The sequence below is a fragment of the Mytilus edulis genome, chromosome 13, assembly GCF_963676685.1.
Source record: "Mytilus edulis chromosome 13, xbMytEdul2.2, whole genome shotgun sequence".
Lineage (NCBI taxonomy): Eukaryota > Metazoa > Mollusca > Bivalvia > Mytilida > Mytilidae > Mytilus > Mytilus edulis.
In genome coordinates, this window is record NC_092356.1 from 11,301,830 (window position 1) to 11,329,341 (window position 27,512).

Here is a 27,512-nt window from a genome sequence, read left to right on the forward strand (position 1 = left end):
TGCTGGGCAGATCCATAACAGCTTAATGAACAATATTTGAATAAATCACTGCCAGTTGAATCATGTTGATGCTGACATCCAACGCACGTTCCATATTGAACGGAATGCCATGACGATAGACCCCCCCTTTTTTTTTTTATTATTCCTGCAAATTCTTTGAATATGTAGGTTTCATTGGATCTGCCGATGAATATTGAAACGTCTGACACTTTTGATGATACATGACAATATAATAGAAACATTCAAAACATTTGGACCTGTTCACCATGTAATCTGAAAAATAAACTAAAAACAGCAGCAATTTTGTTTGATAAAGGGAGGGATGGTGGGTTGTGCAATCTTGAAAAATACTCGTGGAATAAAAATTTAGCGGGAGCACGTGCTTATATATGACCAAAGTCCACGATGCGCTTCAAAGCATATTTTTTCGTATGTTTAAATATATGGTTGTAATTATTTAAATGGCAAAACGGAAATAATGGACTGACGTACATTTGAAATATAATAAACAACTAAATGTATTTTTAATGCAATAAATCAATTTAATTCTTAGATCATTAAATTTTATTTATTTGCGATAGTAAACCTCTGATGGACTTCAACACATCTTAAAATACAATACAGTTATATCTTAATCATAATACTAAGCTGCAAGTATGGCAATGGGGTAACGTAAAGCTAGTGAAAAAAAGCTGGGTTACAATTGTAGAAAGGAAAATAATCATCACAATATATTAAACACGCTATACCAGTTGAAATCAGTTACATTCGAGAATAAATGGAAGTGTTAGACCTCTTGGACAACATATTGTATGACCTTGATGAAGTACATCATGTGAACATTTATATTTCAAAGAACATGCAACGGTGCATATATATGTAGACCGTTGATCTTGTTAGAAACCCAACGTATTTATCTGTCTGTCTTTTTTTTTCATCCGGATACAATGATGATTATAAAAAACATTGACTCTTCAATCTACTCTTTCAATCTGTTGTACGAATGCAAATTTGTGTAGGTATTATTGTTATATGTATTGAGAGTAATTTTTCCGATGGGGGAAGTTACAAATGTAAGTATTTGTTGTAAAACACATGTATAGTATTGTTAATCTAGTTTACTGGTATTTTGAATTCGTATGGTTATGGTTGACTGTTTGCAGATCATGTTATATCGATCAATATTTATCTTACCGTTGTTTGTATTTTAAACGAATTATAGTTTGTAAAAAGACTTAGAAAGAGAATTTGCAATTTTTAAGGGCAATATAAATGTTACTCATATGACAAGTCGATAAATTGCATTATTAGTAGGTAAAATTGCGTTGATTGCTGTTTGAAGTTTCTCGCTAGCTGTTGATTCTCGTTGTTGATCTTTGTGATTTTTACATATATTTTGTAGTTATATATTTTAATGATTTGTTGATATTTTTATCTGTTCACATTCTGTTTGATTCTCTTTAGATATAAATAAAGGCAACAGTAGTATACCGCTGTTCAAAACTCATAAATCCATAAAAGCATTTAGGAAAATACGTGTAGTTAAAGGAACAAAGTACTGAGTCTGAATGATTACCTTACAATACACACAATTTGAAGTACATACAATGGGGCTAGATGCACGCCATTAACCTAGCCGATTGACTATTACATTGTCTATGTTTTTCAAATATCAATACCATGTTATTGTCATTTAAATTTATATAATGTAGAATTAAACTTGGTTGACATACCCCAGTTATAACTGGAGCGATAACATTGTAAAGATGTAGACTTCAGTGTTATTTTGATTTAGTAATAAATCATGCAAGATTATCAGAAACACTATAAAGGTTTACGAAGAAAAAGGTAAGTTAATATTAAGTTGTAAGTTTGAATATCAGAATGATTCCGGCTATAAGCTACGATCAATATCTATGAAAATAACAACTGAACCATCATACAATACATAATCGGAAATTCATCACAGGGACCGTTTATTTTAATCATTTTTACTTAAAAGTTAATTACTAAAAAATACAGAACTCCAAGGAAGCATTCCAGAAAATAAAAGATGTACTTGTTGTCGTTCGTGTGTGCATTTATAAACCATTGAGGCATGTGAGTTAGATGAGTAATTTACGAACGATTTTCCGTTGCATACATTGTGAAATATGACCTTCATCGAGATTGTACTTTCTTGTCCTTACCGTTTGAAAATTAATCCTTTGATGGCTTACATCTTTCATATTTGGCTTTTAAAACTGATATGAGCGTCACTGATGAGTCTTATGTAGACAAAACGCGCGTCTGGTGCACTAAATTATAATCCTGGTACCTTTGATGACTATTTTAATCGGAAATGAAGAATCACCACAATCGAATATAATTGTGTTGTGTTATGGCAGAGCTTTCCCCTCAAAATATTAATCAGAAAAAACTTACTTTTGTTTTGATCACCATACTAGCAGCCACTATTTTGTAATTGACATTCAAATACGGGTATTTTGCATTAAACATTGCTTTTGTTCAATATTCAGAAAAACATTGGCGCATCTTACTTGATAAAGCCCTTATTCCTTGATAAAGTATCAACATAATTCAATTTTAAAAATTTTGGGCGGCAATTATTAAGAAAAAAATATAACTTGTGAAAATACGCCTATCAGTACATGTGTTGTACAATAATAACCCTTTTGATACGGTAACGGAATCAATAATAACTTGAGTCTAACTGGATTAACATCAACAATGGTTAATCGGTTTAAGACAACTATTAGAAAAAAAAACCCAAAGAATAGTCAAAAGAAGGGGAGTCTACTATAGATAATAGATGATTTTGCCATTTTCTTATGATTACATTTGAGTTGGTCAATGCTAACAACTTACATAATAACTGATAAATAGATGTAAACTTGATATGCATATATGTTAATACTACGTTTTCATCATAGAATGTTATAAAAAATAATTGTATCTTTTTTTTCTTAATTGATATTGGCAAACAGTACAAGTGATATTGAGTGTATTGGGGTATAAAAAACTCATCATAGATACTAGGATTCAAATTTTGTAAACCAGACGCGCGCTTCGTTAACAAAAGACTCATCAGTGACGATCGATCAAAATAATTTGAAAAGTCAAATATATTAAAAAGAAATGAACAGCACTGAGGACCTAAAGTCCGACAGGTTTTGCCAAATACACCTAAGGATATATATTCCTGTTGTAAACAATCGTCAGTATTTCCAATATTCTAAGTTTTATCAACAATTTATGATTCTGACCATTTCAATGCTGGGAGTTGTAAACGCACTTGCTGACTCTACTGCCACCCAAGAAAAGTGATGTTAGTATTTTTTTAGGTTTTAATCATTTGAACAGAGCATACTGACCAATGTCCTTAAAGACACAAACATTTAGATGTTTAAATACATATTCTATATATTTGAAACGTCTTAATGTAAAACATCATTTTATTTAATATGTAAACATCAAATCAATACAAAATCAGGCAGATTAATGTAAACGTATTTGATGTAACCTTTAGCTTTTTTTAGTACCAATTATAATAACATTATCATAAAGAAGTATTCATTAAAGATTGTTTACAAACAGAGTAAATTAAATAAGAGAACATTTGCACTGGAAAACTTAACTATTTAAATTTGGAGTTTCCTATTGCAAAAATATTTAAATAGAATAATTACAATTAATTAAAGATAAAGATATATGGTTAACTAATGTCAAATATAAGTCACGCCATACGTTTGATAGTATCAAATTATTAACTGTACACCTACCTGATTATAAATTATACGTGTTCTGTTCCTTCATTTTTGTGTCACTTGGGAATCTATCTGTAAAGTGACAACATTTTATAATTAGTATTTTGTTTTAAATCAATGATTCTTTTCTACATAAGTTTAACATTTTATTACTGTCAGAGTTTGTATTATCTTTTTATTAAATTAAAAGCTCACCTATGCCAATGCATAGACACATAAAGGGAAACAATAAGGCTTAAATCTACCCTTTTCCACAAAAAAGATCCAAAGAAATACATAGATATGTATTTAAAAGTCGTCCAACTTCCAACTTACTTTGCGTAAACAAGCTTGTGTTAATATTAAATAAAAAAAAAAAAAAACATCAATGACAATGTTTAGGTAAAGAACAAAAAAATAAAATGTCCAAGTACAGCTTTTTTTTGTCACCCAAAAAGCTTCTCATGATAAAAATGTAAGGGTCGGGAGTCTACAAAGACATTTTGATCTTTACAATAAAATACTTAAACTTATATCAAACTTGTGGTACTCTTACAATATGCAAGCAAATATTTAATCAGTCATAATGATACACATAATTCAATGCACATGACATCGTTATAATTATTTCAATATGTCTCGATTTACAAACGTGACCGCGTCCTTAGATATATATCATATTACAAATTAGCAGATCGTAGATAAATGCATATACATTTTATATCTCAATATGCCTTATATACAACGGGCGTGAATTTTATACCTTATACATCAGGTGTTATTAATCTTCTTTGGTTCAATTGTTTGTGATCAAGTTTGATATTATATGTCTCGCGTTTGTGAATGAATTTTAATCTACTTTGCATACTAGAAGAGTAGCAAATGACACTTTAAAAGACAGCAGAAAGAGATTGTTGAAATACAAATGCAGGGGTACATTTTACTTATATTTCCTATTCTTAACTTGAAATCAAAAGGCGCTGTCCCACTTCATGTGATTTTTTTCGGTCAACGAAGATACAAATATATTGTTTCAGGGAGAAACAAATCTTGATTTATAAAACAACACTTGTACTGCTATGCAAACACAAATACTTATGAAACTAATTTTTTGTCATTGCTTCATTTCTTCACTGACAATATACCTATAGGTTGCACTTTGTAAATATAGCTGTTTCTCAAAACACGCCTCTTTTGGGGAGATCTTGGTTATACATAGAAAATAAATTTTGTTTACATACTGGTTCCCAGTTATGCTCTCTGTGTTCCATCTCACAGAGACATAACTTGGGAATGTTACCAGTAAATATACATGTACATATTGTTTACATTGAAATCTGTTGTAACCTTTGATTCGAGGTAGGGATAGTTAAGAAAATTAGTGTTAGTGTAAACTCTGAAAGGTTCAGGGCATATAAACGTTGAAAATATGCCGCACAGCCCTATATTTTGACCTTTGAAAAAATTGTGGTGCATATAAACTTTCAATTCTAGGATAAGATTTTATTCAAAACTTCATAGTAAAAGTGGTACAGTTTTAGACGTAAAAGGAGTTCCTATAGGACATTGTATTGTCAATATTTACAGAAATGCAACCTTTAGTTGTTACGTTTAGAGGACAGGCTTTTGTGTGTGCAAAATCGGCTATTCCATGTGATCCAAATGTACTCCTAGTTTGAATAGTTCCTTCGAGATAGACAAACTTCCCACAAGAGCTTCTACTTATGTATTATCCTTACATATCACGTTCTACTTTATGGATGATGTCTTATCATTAAAAATTCAAAGTTTGAAGACTATTGTAAACGTAATTACCCCATCGAACTTGAAATACAGGTAGCAACAGACACAGCTGACGAAAAGATGCGTAATTCATTTCAGGTAGGCCATAATGGTAGCCTTTTTTTCCAATTATCTGCCCATATTGAAAAGTCTGATATGTGTGATGACTCATTTTGAAGCTGAAACATTTTCACATATAATATGGGTAACGGTTTCGGGGCGCAAAGTAAGATATATTTTTGTTATTAAGCACACTAAAAAAGCCTTTTGTGAATCAGCTTCTCGAGGTAATGAATCAATTTTTTTCACCAAACGATCATAGAAAATTTAATTCTTTGTATATGCGACAGACAAAAAACTTTAGGTATTTTCTAAAATGCCTGCAAGGATCCCCATTTTACATACTGACTGATTTTGCAAGGAAACCGCAGATAATTACTGTCTCATATATTCTCATATATTTGCATCACAACCAAAACACGGACTTATATGGCGAAAGCCATGCTAAAGAGGGAACATTGTTTGAATGTGGATTCATTTCTTCTGAATACATTACATTTACTGCTCGATAATAGTAGAGTGCAGCACTCTCTGTATGCTAAGACCTCTATGACCGTTCTGAAGGTGGAATTTTCTGTTCCTATCAAGTGTTAATCGAAATTCCTGTCATTTATTCAGGGCAATCCACTGCAGCAATAACCCAAATTAATAATCACCGAATCGTTCTAGTCCTTAAAAAACATGAAATATTTTATATCAAAAGTAAACAAACTTCTTTTTCTCTGCTTTCTTTGTTTCATTTCCCTATATTTTCTGAAAAATTGTAAAAAATTTTCTATTCAAAGGACAAAATCGTCATTAACTTACTACTATCATGGTATCTGAATTAAAGAGTCAGTAAATCTTTAACGTACTTTCACTAAAAAGAACATATCAAATGCAATACACATTTCCAGTTTTTTTTTTAAAGAATATATTTATTCTACTGAACCATTAGTTATATCCATTTTCTACAAATTGTCTGAAACTGAACAGGTAAATTGTTGACTCTTAAAAAGCATTTCGGTCTTTTTACAAAATGACTAGGAAATCTTATTCATTTTATGTAATGCCCGTCAAGTAATAGCAATTTACAAATTCTCTTCAAATTCACTCATTATACAAAATGCCTAAATTTAGAGAATGCCTTTAACATTTAATATAATAACTCAAACCTTGTTTACATTTATTCGATGGTACTCTTCTTTCCAAATTAACACATATGGTTAGGCCTAGTCCCATGTTAAAAAGTGAAACATACCCAATATCACTGCAAAATGATTGTTTGCTAAAGCAATATGAGGACATTAGGGATATTGACCCAAATTGAAATGCATAGTTTTTTCTTATATTCTTGTGTGATCTTCTTCGGTTTTTCTTCCTAAAGTAAACTTTTAATTGTTATCTATTGAAAAAAAAATAAAGTTGCGTCAGCCCTGGACATCAAAAATTGCAATTAAATATAGTTTAGAAACTGTTAAAAATTATATACTTCAGTAAGAACCACACATTCGTGTTTTACGGAAACATTATGACATAACGCACATAATGATGTCATCAAATAACGACAGATTTATGTAAAGCTAATCATATAGCATTATGTGTGACATAACGAACATTTGCCTACGAGTTTAGCTGAAAATTCCGAGCCTAAAAGATTAGTAACCAGTTTTATATCATGTCATGACCCAGCCATACTCTTACGGAAAGTGTTCTCCATTCACTCTTCACTCTTCACATTTTCGTATTATTTGAAAACAAAATAAGTTGAAGTTTTTAGTCATACACATAAAGTGATATTATTTATTGGTTATGTGGAATAAAGGTACGATATAATTTCATCAGTTTTTAAGCAATCTGACGTGGTTTCGGATAAACAATATTTTTTGCAGCCCTTGCTTGATACATGTACTTATATTCTTAGAGTAAAGAGTATACTTCTAAACTTCTTACCTAGTTTGACAGTTAAAGTAAAACAGACATTAAATTAAAGTAATGTACCTTTAAACTGCTTCTTGTGTATAGATATAAAAAAGACGTGAAATGAGTGCCAATGAGACCACTCTCCAACCAAGTCACAATGAACTAAGGTTAACCATTATAGATCAAGGCACTGTCTTTAACATGAAGACTATGCTCACATCCAACAGCAAGCTATAAAAGGCTTCAAAATTTCTAGTGTAAAACCATTCAAACGGGAAAACCAACGGTCTATATAAAGAACGAAAACACTTATAAACAACATAAACAGACGATAACAACTGAACATTAAGGACAAGTGCGAGCAATTGCAGCGGAACTCAACGTGTTAATGGTACCAAACCTTCTCCCTTTTCTGAAACAAAAGTATAACATCATAACACAGAAAGACACACTGTAACATATCAATAGGAATGGCTTAACTCAATTAAAAAAACATAGTAACACAAATTAAGACACAATGAAGGAATAAATTTGATCTGTGATGTAATGTAAATACACAGTTAATAAAAATAAGTGATGATAATTAGAGTAAAAATATAAAACCACTGTGAAATGTTAAACAATTTTAGAAAAAATATCAACTATGACAAAAATTCCGTAATGTACTTATATTCTATGTCACAGGTAAATGAAAATAATTTTTTTGCTGTACTTATATTGAAAATTAGCATGGTCAAGTAGCAAATTTCAGAGTACATATTAACACAAATAGATTTAGAACAGTGTAAGATTACGCAAGCCTTAATACTGTATTATGTTCTAAGGACTACTTTCTTTCATCAGAAGATTGTATTAATCTGTATAAATATGTGTAGTATGTATTTTCATTGAAAAGACAGTAAAATACTGATGCTCTGTAAATGGCAAGAACATTACATGTTCATTCTTTATTCATAGATAGAAATATGGCACCAAAAGATAGAGACAAATATTTTAAACTAGTGGCTCTCATTGTTGATATAGCTTGCCTTGCTATCTGGAAATATATCACAAAAAATGTGCTTGGATCTGATACTTTTGAAGTATTTCTAAATAAGAAGAAACACATATTAGTGCACGTGCATGAATCATCTCAATGTTGTGAATGTGAACGTGGAAAGTTAACTGGAAACAGACTGATCTCAAGAAAACAGTTGCTTATTTTATATAAATCAGATGAAAGAAATCAGATTCATGAACACACAAAGTATATAGGCGGAAAACTAACCCAGATATGCATCTGTAACTACTCTGCAAAACCCAATGCAAATGTTAAACTTGTTGATATCACACTTGCAAAGCATATAATAAAGAAATGTGGAAAACACGAGCTAGGGGCAGATAATTGGATAGACCAAATTATTGACGTACGAAATGAAATATTTCATTTATCAGACTTACAGGAAATAACTGATGTCAAATTTACCAGGATGTGGCAGAAATTAGAAGGATCCATATTAGGAATAGCTTCTCTGGTGGGCAGTGCATACGCTACGGAAATTGAGAAAAAAATTCTGCAAACGAAAAAGCTTACCATAATAGCTGATTACATATTAAAGTATGAAATATTGTGTCGGGACTACTGGCGAAATAAATGTGCCGAATTTGAGGTAAGACGTACATGTATTTTCAAAACATTTATTGCTGTAAACGATTCATCATGCAAACTATTTATCAAAGTTTGAGGGAACAAAAAGGTACATGGATCAGTAGACAGATATAAGTACAATGAAAAAAAATAATACCCCAACACAAAGGCGAAAAGACAAACAACAGTTCTTACAGTAATGACACGAAATCTAAGATTTTGTAAATTGAAATAAGGATGATAAAGCGTCATAAAATAGATTTATCGTCTTGCCCTTTGCCTTTCTTATCCCGTTTAATTGCACCGTTGTTTTCGAATCACCGCCTTGAGACGATAAAAGATATTTTCAGCGTTGTAATGTAGTCTGGTGATTATGTATCAATGTATAAAGAGAAGTTTCAAACAAACGTTCGTCAAGTGTTTTACCGTATAAAGGGGAAGCAGAAGAGATCAGTCATACAACGGATTTTTTACGTATAGCTATTCTACAATATATGTTGCTCGACACAAGTTGAAACTCACTTGCCAAAAAGGTTCATATTGTGGCTCGAGGCTGATATTTTACGATAGCAATGTAAAGTTAATCTATACATATTTCCAAATTTAGCACCCATAAAACATCAACTACAATCGGTACATGTAAATGGTGAAGCCTCTAATTTTACTAAAATCAAACTTTAGCTATTAAAAAATTAGGATGAGACCAGGTGATAAAATATGCGTATTTATAACCGCTCTGTAATAGATAGACGTGGTTAGATCACATACGAATTCAACCTAAAAAGAACATTTTAAACGTTATCTATTTGCATAATACTCAGCATAAACAATGCAACATATATCCATGGATCCTAGTCAAAGTTTTATTTTCGCTTTATTTCTGTCTTAATAATAAGACGCCGGTGTAGTATTATATTAGATGCTAGTACAAAAATAGAATTGTGAATCTATGACTATAAATCTGGTACTAATTCTCGCGGATTCAATTGTTATCGGTGAACACGAAATTAAATTTTCAAATTGATCAAAGCTTTTAATTTAGTATTGCAGAAAAGCGTTTTGAAATTATGAGTATTTACGAAAGTTTAAGAGTCATTTCTTGTAAGCATATGGAATATCGATGGCCACTCATAGAATTATGTCATATTTGCATTATATGCTGAAATTAACCTAATAACAATTAGAATAAATTAAATTTGAACAAAATATATGCTGTTGCCATGGTAATATACAGTCATAAATTTTGCCATTTGAACTTGCTTTGAAATTGACAAAAATGGCAAAAACTGGTAGTTTTGTGATGTAATGATAATATTTTATTAATATTCAATATCAATCAACTGTTTCCACATGGAAAGTACATGTATAAGCTAGGTAACATCTGCCAAAACCTAAAACAAACAACAATATTAAATTTGATAAGTGGAAAATATGCAGTTATTGAGACTATTTTGGAGGATTTAGAAATCATCATGGACCTCTGAAATCCTAAAATTTCTCGTTTCTAAACCTTAAAAAATCCATTTTCGCGATTTTTTCAGCAAACGTTGTTTATATATTAAGACATCTTACAATCATATGATATGGAATTTATATGAGTAAATTAACTGCATTTAAAAAAAAAAACTTCGCTAGAATTACTTCATGTAATACAAGGGATGAATTTAGGAACCTGATGTTCAGTAGTTGATTTTTGTTGATGTGATAGTCGTTCATGCTTTTTATATAGATTAGACCGTTGTTTTCCTCGTTTGAACGATTTTAACCTAGTCATATTTTTTGCCCTTAATAGCTTTTTGTTCGATGTCAGCCAAGGCTCCGTGTTGAAGACCGTACTTTGACCTATAATGGTTTTTCCTTTACAAATTATTACCTGGATGGAGTTTTCTCATTGGCATTCATACCAAATCTTCTGATATCGATGACCAGCAAGGGGTATCTCAAAATGCATGGAATATAAAAATATACACAAAAATATGAATAATTGGATAAAAATAAAATCAAAGCAAAAAATACCAAAGTGATATTTAATACAATACACATTTTATAAAGTCGTTTGGTAACAACATAATGTTTGATTGATTGTTACATGCTTAAGGTGGATCGGGACTATTCGACTGCGCATAATTTCACGCATGAATTACAATGCACACTTAAAGTATTTGTCGTAAATTCGATATTATTTTTTTAATATTTTGAGTGATTAGAAATGTTAAATCATTGTAGTTATATCACTTAAAGAATATTTTCGTTATTATGAGTATCTGTTAACGACTCAAAATGACATTTCACCCATTTTGACCATTTTCCCGCCAAATTTGGGTTTTAAGGCAAAATATTGTTTTTTTCCATATCGGTGACCTATGTTTTTTATTTGTTCATTCTTTGAAGCTATATTTCAACTTTGTATATTACAGTTTTGGACCAAGTGCAATAGCACGTTTTTTTTAATATTTCGATAAAAATATGTTAACACCTCTATTTTCCCTATCATTTCATTGAAAAATGGTCCCTTTTACATACCCGTTTACAAGTGCAATTGTGAGCTTAAATAGTCCGTGACTCCTTTTTTTTTCGACCAATTTGACTCATTTTCCGTAAAGAATAAAATAACAAAAAATAAGGCACTTTTGATAGAAACTTCGAATAGGCCCGAGCCACCTTAACGTATACTTTTATGCCCAATCCATACCATGGTTTTTTTTAATGTGAAGAAGATCTGACGCTCACAGTATAAATGTATAAAGCTCTGTAAGTGTAGCGCCATTGTTCAATAGTTGAAAAATAAGAATGTATCTAACCTTTGTTCGTCTTGCAATGTTGATACTTCCGAAGTTATACCCTTTAGTGTAACTGTTATCATAAAAGCATGTCACTTTCCTTAAATGGCTATAAGTATTTCAGCTAGAAACGACACCCGAATTAACATATAATGTTCACTTATTTTAGTGGAATTACTTTTGTAGCATTTTTTTTTTAGAAAGCACAAATGAAAGAATTTGAAGACAAAGCAGCATCTCTTCACTGTATCATTCCAGAATTATTTGGTAGATCAATGGAAATGGATTGTAACAAGACAGCGAAACGAATACGTAAATATCAAGATTAAGTATCAATACTTTTGTGATGTATTATGTCATTTGATAAAAAAAAAAACTGGAACATGTGGAATATATATGTTATAAAAATATTTTATATCACTTTCCTTTGTTCTAAAAAACTATGTTGTTATTTCTAACTTTTTTCTCGGAACAATCTTCATTTCCCAATTTTTTTTTTATTGTTTTCAATTCAAACATATGAACATTTAGTAGTAACAATTGCTTTTGTTGTCTTCGTGTTGATGTCAGCTATTAAACAAGTAGTAACTTTAAAAAATTACCTGGAGACACTGGAAGCTTCTCATACACAGGCAAAATTTACTCACATGAATTTCACATGAATCTCACATGAAATTCACATGAAAAATTTCACGTGAGATTCACCTCAATCGAGCTTATACATGAAACTCACGTGAAAATTTTCATGTGAATTTCACGTGAATTGAGATTCACATGAATCTGATGTGAAATTTTTCACATGAATTTCACGTGAAATTTACAACAAATTTTTTTAATATTTTTCATGATTTTGATTAAATTTAAAAATTTAGATGTTATTTGAAATACTCTATTTTAAAAATTCATGTGAATTTCACATGAAAAAATATACGTGATTTTCATGTGAAATCCACATGAGTTTCACATGAGATTCACATGAAACTCACAAAAACTGATTCCACGTGAGTTTCACGTATAAGCTCGTTTGAGGTGAAATTCATGTGAATTTCACGTGAGATTCACATGAATTAAATTTCACGTGAAATTGATGTGAGTGAAATTTGCCTGTGTACTGTATAGATACATTATAAAGATACATGTATATACTGTATTAAAATAAGATAATGTTTGATGGACAAGGAGACAGTTATACTGGCAAGCAAATCCAAAAATTATTGCGAGAATTTTATTATTGCCAATTATGCTACCAGTTGACCATCGCAATAATTAGAAATCTGATATGTGATACATATATCTCTATGCATTGTTTCGAAAATCGCAAAAAAGAATCTCGCATTTTTGTCCATTCGTAAAAAATCGCGATAATAAACTGCTTTTAAGTGTCATTTAATAATCCAAGTAACGCTACAAGCAAGATGATGCATTGTGTAACAAATGATATTTCCGTAATCGAATGATTTACGTTCCCATTTAATACGATGAGGTAGATTTTTGTCCATTTGGACACTGCGAATATGATGTTAATTGTAAACAAAATGCCGTTTTAGGCGAAGGAGATCTGGAATAAGATGTAAGCGACAATATGACATCTACGTACTTAAAACTTAGAGGATAAAGTAATGGTATCTCGAACATTTAAAAGTTATGAATTCCCAGACTAATAAATACTTTGGCTAGTCATCAAACCAGGTTCAACCTATTATTTTTTCATTGTCTTAGTATCAAAAACCTAAACTTAACAAATATTTTATTGATTTAATAGTTAAGCAGTTTGCTGATGTCGTCTCCGTTGTATTTAATGGTACTTTCCTGTCAGAACATCATTGATCTGAAATAAAGAAAATTGGATCACCGAATCCCTCTGTTTTACTAAAAATAATTTTTCTCCAATATGAATGTAGTGTGAAGAGTTTAGAGCCATCAACAATCTTAATAGTATTAACTGTCGTAATAATTTGTATTGAGATTACATTTTAAGTACATATGTAGACCTTTTAGAAGCCAAATCATACTTGATTCTGTTTGTTGATTACACCTCATGGACCTTTTTACACTGTCTAGAATAAAATTACTTAAACGAAATGTCGTTGAACATCTAACCGAGTCGTGTAAATTTCTTTCTTTAAAAATTGTTTTTCATAGTTTTCGTATGGAGTTGTGGTTTGCAATTGTAAGGCATATATTTTGTCCAGTTTATGTTTTCTCTGTTGGAGATAAACCCATGAATGGTATATACAAAAATAAACTACCAAAACCCATCAACCTGTTTGTGTCAGGTATCATCTGTTGTATTTTAGAAAAATATTCTATAATTGGTGTTGATTGTTTTTACGGCTTTTCCAGCATCGGAATTGTTATTGTCATTGATATGGTTATATTTATAAATTTACTGTTTACAAAATTTTGAATTTTTTGAAATACTAAGGCTTTTCTACCTCAGGCATAGATTACTTTAGCTGTATTTGGCAAAACTTTTAGGAATTTTGGTCCTCAATGCTCTTCAACTTCGTTCTTTATTTGGCCTTTTCAACTTTTTTGGGATTCGAGCGTCACTGATGAGTCTTTTGTAGACGAAACGCGCGTCTGGCGTATATACTAAATTTAGTCCTGGTATATATGATGAGTTTATTTAAACAGTATGTTGCTAAAACCCACATTATACTGCTGCATTTTTCATTTTGTCGCGTAAGTCTTTGTTTTTTTAATTGCTATTTGTGGAGCCATTATCTTAAAACCTTTTTTAATCAGATTTATAATTTCAAGTGCACGTTTGATATCATTGTATATTTCTGTTCAAGTCTTTATTATTATGTATTAATCGTTCTTGTTATATGTTATACTATCTAAAGCTTTATATTTTAGTTTTCTTCAGCAAATGCAGAAACAGAACATTTAAAATGTTATGGAACAGAAGTTAATTTCAATTGATAATTTGCGTTTTCTCTATCATAATTTTCTTTGGACAGAGACCCTTAGGTCAATGGTTGACAAGATAAATATAATGATCAACATTTTTGGTAATGACGAAAATATGGAAATGTTTAACAAAACGGAATCAGTAGGAAAAGGTATGCATTCTTTATAAATAAAAACAAATATCAAGTTTAATGTTAATCTGACAATTGCAATTTGTGTAACTTGAAAAACAAGATAATGTAAAACGAAAACAAATTTCTTTTAATGCTATTTCCTTCATAGTCAACGATTTTAATTAAAACAAATCTGAATCATATCCATTTTGCTCATATTTTAGACATGCAACGAATGTTTATACCGGTCATTCTACAATTCGACATACCGACTTCATGGGACAAAAGAAGTGTTTTTGAAGCCATAGATGAATTGAGATTGACAGGGACATCTGACATGAATATAAAAATTAACGCCATTTTGTTTGATGACTTAAAAAGTTTTGCAGAAATAGCGAATACCACACTGTATAACGTTTCGGAGCTAAGTTGCGAAATTTGTAAGATTATGTCTACTGTGCTGTCAGAAGCAGCAATCATCACAGCACAGCCTGCTGAAGTGGGTGTAAACTTGAATATTGCAGACAGAAAAGGTAAATAATTTTTCGTGTTGAATTTCAGATTATCAGATCGAACGCTATCAAACATGTCTATATATATTAATTCTTACACATATGCATCCTATTGGTTCAGGTATATCACAAATCCATATTTCCAACGTTGTAGTGTGTGAAGGTTGTTTTGTCGGCTGTTTCAACAGTATGATATATTATCTGTTAAGACTGATTCAAACTAGTAAAGTAATATTTCAGACCATTTTTTTATTGTCACAAATAAAAAAGGATCAAGTACTTACCACTACAGTCAATAGATAAAGGTAGATGTGGTGTGAGTTCCAATGAGACAACTCTCCATCCAAATAACAATTTAAAAAAGTAAACCATTATAGGTTAAAGTACGGCCTTCAACACGGAGCCTTGGCTCACACCGAACAACAAGTATGATTAAGACTGGGGTCGAGTAATGTCGAGTAAAACTAAGACCAATTCAGTCATGTCGAGAAAAACCAGTACAGTCGAATACAGATATAGGCCATTTCAGACGAATTTTGCTGGTATGCTTTTACTAGTGTTATGAATTCTCAAATCCGACGTAAAACAGTTCACGGAATTGTAAATACCCGAAGACGTAAGAACAAATTAAACAATACATGACGTAAGAATTAAACCAAAATTCTTATCATTTAATTTTGTTTGTCAATCATACAATCGGTAGGAAAACAGTTAAACAGTAGTCAGCCACCAGCGCTAAACCTGTGTATATAAAGTGCGAATCCAGTTTGTTCATTTTCACTTTCGTATGCCAGTATGTCTATTGTAGAATAAAAGATGACGGGGAAAACTTCGTTTGTTTACTTTTTGAACATACGAAATAATTGATTTGAATGTATGTTTTAACACAATTTCATTAGAATATAACTTTCTAATGTATAATAACAGGATTAAAGTCCAAGAAAGTGTAATTAAAACAGCTAAATCCATTATATTGTGGAATGGATGCGATTCATTTAAACTTTAGATGAGACGAATTATTACTGTTAGTTCTATCATATCTGATATATAACAGCCCAGGTGGGTGTGTGGTCTAGCGGGACGGCTACAGTGCAGCGGATTTGGTGTCACGATATCTCAGTAGCATGGGTTCTAATTCCGGCGAGGGAAGAACCATAAATTTGCGAATTTCAAAGCAAATTTACAGATCTAACATTGTTGGGTTGATGTTTAGACGAGTTATAGATATAAAGTGCATAGAAAATCAACCTAACGATGTTAGGAGTAGATTTGATTCGAAACTTCCTCCCCGGCACCGGGGCTAGAACCTGTACTTTTTGTTTTATCTTTTACAACAACACCGCCTAGCAATGCGCAGAGACATTACCCCCTCCTCTAACTATAGCTTATTAAAATAAGCTTTCATTTCGGGAGGTGTTACCTTCTTGTAGGAATTAAACAAGGATTTCTGATACAATATACGAATTATTCTTTTTTGTGTACAGAAATGATCGTCTACTTATCATAAACATATAAAAGAAGATATGGTATGATTGCCAATGAGACAATTTTCAACAAGAGACCAACATGACAGAAAATACAACTATAGTTCACCGTACGACCTTCAACAATGAACAAATCCAATACCGCATAGTCAGCTATAAAAGGCCCCGAAATGACAATGTGAAACAATTCAACGAGATAACTAACGGCGTAATTTAAGTACAAAAATGTTTGAAAAACAGTAATATAACGCATACACAGACTAAAACCACTGAATTGTGTACTGTTTATTGATATTTTTCTGTACGTTCGTATTGTGGCTGTTTTCGTCATAACTTTGTACCGTTCGTAGGCAAAACATCGAGAACATAATAAGCTGTTTCTTTGGAAATGCCCATCATTTTAGCAAGCATCTGCAACTGCTAAAACTATTTGAAATTTCTAATATTTCATAATAATTACATTAGATGTATGTTTCATTATTTTACGTTATTCTGAATGGCTACATTGCAATATCACGTTATTCTTTAACCAACTTCATTACACAATAACGTTTATCCTGCAATAAGCCATCTACTGTACAAAAAACAGGTATACAAATAAATTTTGCTTTATTGGTACTTGTGAAACTTAGCTGCTGTTTTTAAATCTCTTGCACGTTGTGTTAGTAACTATCTTTAATATTTATCTATTTGTGTATCAATTTTAAACCTGGATGATTGTAGTTACGACTATAACCCGTCTGCATCAAATACATTGTTACTTTTGCATAGGTACTATTTCTGTACCAAAAATCTGTAGTACTGGAAATTTACTTTAAATATTTCGTACTATTTCTTTGCAGTACTTGATTTGTACTGAAAATAATAGTACAGAAGTAAAACCAACAGTGATTACAATGTTCCATTCTTGCAAATCATAACGTTAAGAGATTTGAAATAGACAAACCTTCAAAATGCTGAAAATGTAACGGTGTAACTAAAAATCTGTAGTCACTGTACTTAAGTTTAAAGTACAAATCAAGTACTGTTAAATACAGGTACCTAAATATTACAATAATTTTAAAGTAACAAAATAGTACTGAATATTAAAAGTAGATTTCCAGTACTACAAACTTTTGTTACAGAAATAGTACCTATGCAAAAGTACCTGTGTACCTGTATTATGAATTTATCAAATTAGTATATATAGTATATTTTTCTTATTGTATACAAAAATCATGATTTTATCGTCTGTTTATTTATCATTCTACATAAAAAATTTATCACGGATACCGTGAAAATGACATTTCAGGATTCGCACATTACATACACTGTAACAAAAAAAAGTACCTTTTTTTGTTATCGGGTGATCTGCTACACTCTTCATAACACACACATTAAAAGCACGTGTATGTTGTTTTTGTTTTGATTGGACGGCCGTTACACCACTAATGCTTACTCCATCAGGTTATCAACACTTCAAAAAATAAAATTAACATAGAGACCTAATGAGAAACTTTTTTAATTATTGACCAAAAATTATGAAATTTATAGTTCGCATATATAATATATTAACATACATCGCGGAATTTTTTTTTTTTTTATAAAAATTAAGAATTTTTTTCTGCAAATATATAGAATTCATATGGACAAGCAATTCAGTTATATTTACAATGACATATATCGGCTATTGGTATTATGTAACAATTAAAAAATGCCTATCACTGGTTGATCCAATTATTATTTTAAGTACCAAATTACGTGGATTGAGGAAAATATTGTATTTTCGTGGATATCTGATTGCGTGGTTCGTCAAAGTACGCATACAAGCCTGTAGAAAAATTGAAGTTCCTTAGAATATTGTAGTCGTGGTTCAGCTGTACCCATGAAATCGAAGAAGTTGCTATAACTAGCATTATATGATATTCACAGTACCTTTCTAAATTTAGAAGCAGACATTGCAGTTAATAGTTTTTTGTTTATGGTCATTATTGCTTTTCTGAAATTGTTTAACATCTCAAAGCGATAAACCACTGTTGTCTTTATTCGTCCCTTATTTCATTGATTCTGTATTTACATTGTGACATAGATCATTTTTTTCGTTTATTGGATTATCACTGTGTGAATATGTGTTTTTGATTGAGTTAAACCATTTCAATTGAGATTTTATAGTGTGTCTTTTTTTATTGTTATGTTACACTATTGTTACTGATAAAGGTGCAGGTTGGTACCTATTATAACGATTAAACCTGCTGCATTTGTTTGCACCTGTCCTTAGTCAGGAATCTGAGGTTAAATAGTTGTCGTTTGTTTAAGTGGTTTATAAGTGTTTCTCGTTTTTTATATCGGTTTTTTTCCCCGTTTGAACGGTTTTACACTAGTAATTCTTTTGAGCCCTTTATAGCTTGCTTTTCGGTGTGAGTTACGGATCCGGGTTGAAAACCGTACTTTTAACTTTTATGGTTTACTTTTACAAATTGTGATTTGGATGGAGAGTTTTCTTGTTAGCACTTATACGACATCTTCCAATATCTATATATTTATCTATTTATTTTAAATTTGTAGCCAAAAATGAGAAATATTGTGGCTTTCAAACGGAAGATAGCAAAGAACGACAATTTCTAGACGATGGTATGTCTGCAGTTTTATTACAATTTGATAACAAAATTCGTTCTTCTGAATTTCAAAACGGTAAAATGTAAATTCACCTGTATGCAATACATTCGAAATAAAAATAAAAATAAGGGATTGCAAATTGCTATCCACCATGATTTAAATAAAGTGGATGGAAACAATCATATGCTCCTTGTATCCAACACAGGCACATGATCCCTAAAACTAAAAAGGTATGGCATCCTTTATTGATGTTTACAATAAATTCAGTGTGTGTTTAAAACGGTTATTGTATACTATAACACTCACGTTAAATTTGGTAAAATAAGACATTAATTTTGAAGTCTATTCTACTAAAATGTTTAAAACATATTCTTTGCTACGGAACGGTATACCTAGAAGAATAGCAAAACATGCAATTACGGATATGTTTGTCAATATCTTTATTGTAGCAATTCTTGAAAAATCTAGTCACCTTCCACCAGAATGCAGAGATGAAGGACTACTTCTAGACGGCAGTAAGTTTGTGACTTCATTATCATTTATTTACAAACACATGTATTGTGAGTTCGTGTGATTTTTAAAAATGTGCTACAACAGATTCACGTTGATACTGTTTTCCACATATATGTATGAAAAGTAATGGTTTGAAATAAGTACTAACCATTTATATGATACAATCTATCATGATTTTCATCATAAATAAATATAGTTGTTAATGTTTGTGTCATTTTGTTTTTTTTTGTGGATAGTTGTCTCTTTGGCAATCATACCACATCTTCTTTTTTATATAAAAGTTATAGGAGACATTTTTTATAAACGTATTGGAAGTCATTTTTGTGTTTTAATCTAGACGTACTTCTGATTATATACACATGGAAACATTATTGCAACACCTTGATTTTTTAAAACTTGAAAAATAAGCCTTTTGTTTTGATAAAATATAATAAAATATTTGTATAATATTATTGAAACATAGTTTATGTTTACATTGGCATTTAAAATAACAAAAAATGTTTGATAAACAAATGATTCATATAACCACAATTTTAATAACAAAATGAAGTGTTTTTTTTGTACAAAAAATGCATTTTACAACTTTTACTGTAGTCGAATTTTACAATGTCAGACATTTCAAAATTAATCTTCAGATGACTGTTCACATCATGGTTGATCGTTATTCGCCAAAGAGTTACTACTTTGTGCGCAGCCTCCATTCAAACGGATAATCGCATCTTAACGTCTTCTAATTCCTGCCATAAATCGACTAATTTGTTGCTAAGGTAGCAACCATTTCTGACGAAGGGCATTGTTTATTTTATGATGTGTTTGAACTGGGGTGTCCTTTCGCGCACTTTCCGTCCAATAGTGTCCCATTTATGCTCGATATGGTTCAAATCCGAGCTACGATCGGGCCAAGGAAGATGAACCAAATTCCATTGGAACAATGGATCTTCCTCTACGATTCTTATTTCCAACATTGGAAGCTCTGCACTACATTGGATACGATAAACTGTGTGTCTGATCTTAAGCAAAGGTCTCCGTAATGGTCTTATCGAACGATAACCAGTAGCGATGAGTCGATCTCGAACAGTTCTTGTTAAAAGGCTCCCGTATGCCCACCACTCTCTTTTTTTAGGATTGTATTGTATGCAATGGGTTTCCTTCTGACCAACCTTCATTATGCTTGATTTTCACAAGCAAATGGTATAGGGGGTCTTCTTTATCCCGGAAGGTCTTTAACATCGTTTATTGTCTGATTCTTATTCTCAAAACGATTTATAGTGGAATGGTGATGGCCAACAATACGTGCGGTTGTTTCAGCGACATCCCTGCTTCTCTCATGCTGATAATCTGACATCTTACTGCAGTTAAGAGTTGTCGAGGACCCATTACAAGGTGTCAATCACATAACTTAAAAAATTTGGTTATTTAAAGTGTTGTAAACAATGAGGTTCAAAACATCTGTTTTGCTGTTTACGGGTACAGTAGCTGCATGTGCATATAAGAACTTATCAAGTCGATATTTATTGATTAAACTCAGGTGATAATTAAATAATGTTGAACTAGTTCTATTTTACCAAATTATATCACAAAAAAATAAAGAGTGTTTTTTTAATTTCAATTTCAATTTGGTGTTGCAATACTTTTTTCCATGAGTATATATAGAAGATCCTTTATTTTATTGTTTGAAGTGTTTCGAATCCGACTGCATCCAAAAAGTATATTTCAATTCAAAATAATGAGAACAAATACGTTTTCTGTTAATTTAAAGTGATATGGTTGAAGCCCTAAAAAACAAAAAAAAAAACCCAAATGATAATTATTAAACTGTTGATATCACTCTTGCTAACTTAACTAATATCAGTCATTACTAATAAATACAGTTGTATAAAAACAAACGTGTCTGTTTGCTATGTTCTTGAACGTAGACAATAAACATTAGTAAGTTAAGGGTGAATTAAGTGAAGTTTTGTAATAATAGACCAATCTTATATTTTGATTAAACGAATATGTTTTACTTAGAAATCGGTTTAGCTTTAGAAAATTCTGGATAGGCCTTCAATGCCGTCGCTTCACTAGGAATTAGTCTAAGCTCCACTAGTTATAATAGATAATGTAACATGTTTAAGGTTATTACAGAGGTTAAAACATATAACAATTGATACGAACACGGGTAACATTAATTAACAACACCCCCAAAAAGCCATTCTTAATACGGCATTCTTATAAATTAGATCTTATTTTTTCAAGATTCTACGTTTTTCTTGGCTGGACGTGTCGTCCAAATCTTCAGTTGGATTTATTTTGGAAACCTCTGACCAACACATATATAATGTTTCTTCAAACCAAGCAAATTGATGTCCATGAATTAAAGTACTTTCACTGTATACCACATAACTGAACTGTTTTGATCAGTCAGCTATTCCTAGCTTGGCTTTTCAGGATGTTACAACTGCAATATCAGGCCCTTTCCGTATTCGAACTTGTAAGTTCTTGAGTTGAAACTGCGACGCCGGTTGTCTGTAACGCAAACACTCTGAGATATGTACTAAGTGTCTTTTGGTTGTGAGAATGTATAACTTCCCTTTCACGCCCACTCTGTGTTTTAATAAATGTGTTACTATTTGTGTCCATTGGACGAGTTAAGCCTTTTTCAACTGATTTTTATATTTTGTTCTTAAGCTGTACTGCTACACAACTATAAAGGGAAAAGTTAGCGCCTTTTAATGATTTTAACCCCGCTACATTCTGTTTTTGCCTGTCCGAAGTCAAGACCCTGATATTCAGTGGTTGTTGCTGAGTAAATTGTTTGACATTAATCATGTGAGAGCCTTTTATAGCTAAATATGCGGATGGGTTTTGCTCTTTGCTGAAGGCCGTACGTCGACTTATAGTTGTTAACTTCTGTATCACTTGGTCACTTGTGGAGAGTTGTCTCTATGGCAATCATACCACATGTTCATATCTTCTTCTTTTTTTATATAGCCTGTTTAAATTAAATAAAACCAGCAAAAACAGATACTATTAGTCCCTTTTAAAAGTGTAACTGTGTGAAATTCTAACTAAAGCTCATAAGAAAATCATTAATTAACACAATCACTTTTCAGAAGCAAGAAATAAGACTATTCAGATAGCGGAAACTGAAATACAAGATGCTTGTCAAATCTTTTTTTCACGGTGATGAGGATGTGAATCGCTCACACACATGTTTAATCCTGCCACATTCAGTTTGTTTCTAATACACTGCAGCACACATTTAATGATTTTTTTGTAGTCTGATGTCTGCAATATTGTTATTCGTGTAATATCATGATCTATGAAAGGCCACACGTATTTTCATTTATTATTTTTCATATCGAAGACTCTTTTCCTCAACATTGGATACATTGAATGCTGTAATGAAATTACAAAATACGATCCGCTAAACCAGTATGTTTATTATTTTACAGAAATAGTGATGGAATCATCCTTTTCGTTTGATGTTAACCTGCAACAGAATTTCTATATCAAAAAGTCAGGTGGATATTTACATGATTGTATCATCATCAATAAACAGTCGGTGTTTACGGATAATGCAAAAAGCAGATTACTTATCTACACTAGAAATGGAAGTTATAACCGAGACATCAAACTGTCCGGTAAGCCATTTTGTGCAGCAAAAATAAACGAAAACGATGTAGCTGTATCATACAATCAAAATTATATAGAGGTAATCGAAATTAACACAAAAAAAGTAAAGAATAAAATTGAAACATCTGGAAAAACGTACGGAATATCATATAAACATGAATTACTGTATGTGGTTATACAAAGGATGACTGTAGAAGTATTGAGTTTGACGGGGAAGAAAATTCGATCATTCCAATGTCCTTCATCATCTATCTGGTACATACTAGCTGATACAGACAAATTGTACGTAACCGATCAGTCACTTGACCCGTCACCCTCCTTACATTGCTGTGACCTGAAAGGATCAGTTGTGTGGACGTTAACAAATGAGAAAATGAACTATCCATGGGGAATTACTACAGATGGGCATGGCAACGTTTATGTGGCTTTTAATAACTCTGAAAATGTTGTTGTGATATCCCCAAATGGTAAACACCACAAGGAAATTCTTTCCGAGAAAAATGGACTGAAATTTCCATCTGGAATTTACTATGATAAAACAAACAATCGCTTGATGGTATGTAATGAGATGGATGGTGGCGTTTTTATATTTGATATAAAACAAACGATCAACGGTTAATTTCTGACATTGTTTCGTTTTATTATATTAAATTTTTATCTATGTGCATACAGACTATTTTATTTAAACTTAAAAGAAAACAGAATTGTTAACATTTCGGTATGTTCAGGTTCAATCAGTTTTTATAACAAAGATATATGATACTTATTTTGCTGTTATCAGACACACTATTGCACACACGATAAGGCTGTTGTGCTATAAGCTTTTGAAAAGAAAAATGTTTACTATATGTACTCTTGAACGTTATTCTTTGATTAATCATATACAAACAACGCCGAGCTATTGAATTGTGATCCAACACTATATATTTGTCACTCTGTTTGAAGAAACTTTGTTTGTTCAATTACTGTAACATTTGTAAACGAACACTAACAATTATCATTCTTTTTTATTATTATATTATTATTTCTATACAAAGTCTGTTAGGCACTTTGGATTTGTAAAATTCTAGCATTGCAATGGTGAGATGAAACATTAACTATGGATTGTAAAAATATCGCATAAACGATGTTCATACTGTTGGAATCGTTCTACACAAAAATCAGAGGCGCAGCTTAAAAAGAACAAAACACTTGTTTTGTAGTTATTTTTAGTATACAAATTTGAAGGTTAGTCCAAAAAAGCGCTTACAGTGCAAACACATTTTAAAATATTGTTTACCGATTTTGTGCCTTATTAGTTATCTTCTCTTAATTAATACTATTTAACTTTTGGTGGACATAATGCAATCCTTACATCCATTTTGAGTATATTTAGTCATGGTGTGAAGCTATCCCAGCTCTTTGCTTGCTCTCCGTCTCGCTTTGATTCAATGTCATGCGATTACAACTTACCTCTATGTTTGTTGTACGTATATATGTTTTAATATAAACGGAATCTGGGATTTAAATTTTATGTTTTATGATATGATGAAGTTCACTGTGTCTAAACCACACCGGGAAAATTTGTTCGGACTCGATGGTATCTAACATCCGGCACAATGACGGAACATTAACATACAGAAGAAAGATAGGTTTCTCCTTATTTTGTTATATTTTTTAGGATATCGAAGAATATATATACAGATACAACTATTTTCTATTGTGATATGCAATATTTTCTACAACCGTTCTATATTAACGGAGAAATAAGTGAAAATGGACGTCAAAATGACGAATTGAGAGTGAACCTTGCCTCGAAATTGTTTAATTTCTTACGGAAAGAAAGGTACGGGAAGATAAATACTGACACGGAGATTGCAATACTAGTCTTTATGAACATCTCAATACTTGTATTTCTGAGTATGGAACGAAAGAAATGGGTCATGTCTAAATGGAACTAGCCGGTTTAGTCAATGTAAACCACCCGGTTTCGTCAAGGATTTTACAATGCATAACCCGGTTTCGTCAAATAAAAAAAATCGTATTCGCATTACATTATAATTGATCATTTAACTTCAGCGTTAAAAAGGAGTTTTGTGGGTCGTTGGAAAACAAGTTCTTTCACAGGACAACGGCTTATTATTTATATGATCAGTCTCAGATTCAAATAAATAAAAAGCATTAAAACACTAGAATTCCTACTCTTATAGAACACAAATAATTTTAATTTTACTTTGCATTCAAAACATTTTAACAGCAGAATAGATAGAAAAGAAAGGTATAACGCAACTTAAAGTTAAAGCTCTCAAATATACGTTTTCTATATGAATTATGGAATTTATGTTTAAACTTGAAATTAGAGTTTACGGTCTTTAAAAATCGAAACACACAATTGATATGTGATTTTCTCGTACAATAGGTTGGACACCCTTATAAGTAATCTAATCATTTTATGTATGTAATCTTTTCTATGATCGTTAAAAATAAATCTTCTTAAGGATAAACGTTGATGATACGACAAATGTATATATGCATGCATAATCGACATGCATAGAAAATGAATGTTTATAGGAAGTAAAGGATTACAACTACCATGCTTCAAAGATGGGATCGGGGGCGTGCAACCTATACGTCACTTATCTTATAAAGTGAACACCGAATTAAAATATTGTAAGAAATAAGAAAACAGGGACACCCGCGAAATCGGATTATGTGAGTTTGATTATGTTTATTAATTATAGTCCAGCTGGTCATATTATTACTGGTGACCTTGGTATTGTTACCAATGAACAACTAAGAGAGTTGCTAGCCAAGGGACCAAAGTATAGAATCCCCCAGCCCATCAACTGGAAAAAGAATTTCAAGTTACTGATGGATGCAGTTGAGGACTATGCAAGAAAATGGATAAAGCGCGAACTAGACGAACCCGACCTGGACACTCTGTCTGAATGGATCAAAGCTATTCGATGATGCATTCAGAGGCGCATACAAAAACTAAGATGTAATATGAGTACTAGAGTTTCTAACCCTTTCAAGAATCCGGAGGTTGTGGATGCTTTATCCTCTTTGCATGACAAATATGTCGTTGTTCCGGCAGATAAAGCCTCCAATAATATTGTCTTCATATGTAAAAAACATTATTTGCAATGTCTCACTACAAAGCTTGGAATTGATAAAACTACTGGTAATCCTACATATTCTTTAACATCATTTACCAAGGATGAAATTTTACAAAATCATAAATCTGTCCTTCTTTCTTTTGGTATCAACATCAAAGAAAACGAAGAAAACTTGCCCTCATTATACTGGATACCTTAATTACACAAAACTCCATATAAAGAACGATACATAGCTGGGTCTTCAAAATGTTCGACTAAACATCTTTCTAAAGTATTGACTACTATTCTTTCTACAGTTAAAGATGGGCTTCAAAAATATTGTGAGGAGATATATTCTACCAGTGGTGTTAACCAGGTGTGGATTCTCAAAAATTCGAAAGATCTACTGCTTAACCTTCGATCACAATCTTTGCAATTTTGCAGCAACATAAAAACTTTTGATTTTTCTACGCTATATACTACTATTCCCCATGCTCAGTTGAAAGATCGACTTCACCATCTCATTACACAGAGCTTTTTCTATAAAAATGGGAATCGTAGATACAAATTTCTTGTTTTGGGATACAATAATTCATATTTTGTTAAGAATCACACTGAATCTTCCAGAAAATATACTGAAGATGATATTATTAAAATGCTGGACGTTTTGATCGACAATATATTTGTTGAGTTTGGAGGATTTATATTTCAACAGACAGTCGGTATTCCAATGGGTACTAATTGTGCACCCCTGCTGGCTGATTTGTTTTTGTATTCGTATGAAGCA

At 31.5% G+C, this 27,512-nt stretch overlaps 1 protein-coding gene across 1 annotated transcript; it reads left to right on the forward strand.

Moving 5' to 3' along the window:
- The first annotated feature begins 1,701 nt into the window (after positions 1 to 1,701).
- Positions 1,702 to 24,315, forward strand: LOC139501403 (uncharacterized). The gene is made up of 8 exons (XM_071290453.1): positions 1,702 to 1,848; positions 8,448 to 9,139; positions 12,098 to 12,209; positions 14,864 to 14,965; positions 15,151 to 15,459; positions 19,467 to 19,532; positions 19,967 to 20,032; positions 23,468 to 24,315. The coding sequence occupies exons 2-8, from the start codon at positions 8,456 to 8,458 to the stop codon at positions 24,265 to 24,267; spliced, it is 2,139 nt and encodes a 712-aa protein (XP_071146554.1). The 5' UTR covers positions 1,702 to 1,848; positions 8,448 to 8,455; the 3' UTR covers positions 24,268 to 24,315.
- The last annotated feature ends 3,197 nt before the right edge of the window (positions 24,316 to 27,512 follow it).

Excerpts from the sequence above, each read along its gene's own strand:
- LOC139501403 (XM_071290453.1), top strand. The coding sequence starts at position 8,456 with ATGGCACCAAAAGATAGAGACAAATATTTTAAACTAGTGGCTCTCATT. Across the intron at positions 9,140-12,097 it reads ATAAATGTGCCGAATTTGAG|AAAGCACAAATGAAAGAATT; the intron begins GTAAGACGTACA and ends TTTTTTTTTTAG. Across the intron at positions 12,210-14,863 it reads CAAGACAGCGAAACGAATAC|AGACCCTTAGGTCAATGGTT; the intron begins GTAAATATCAAG and ends TTCTTTGGACAG.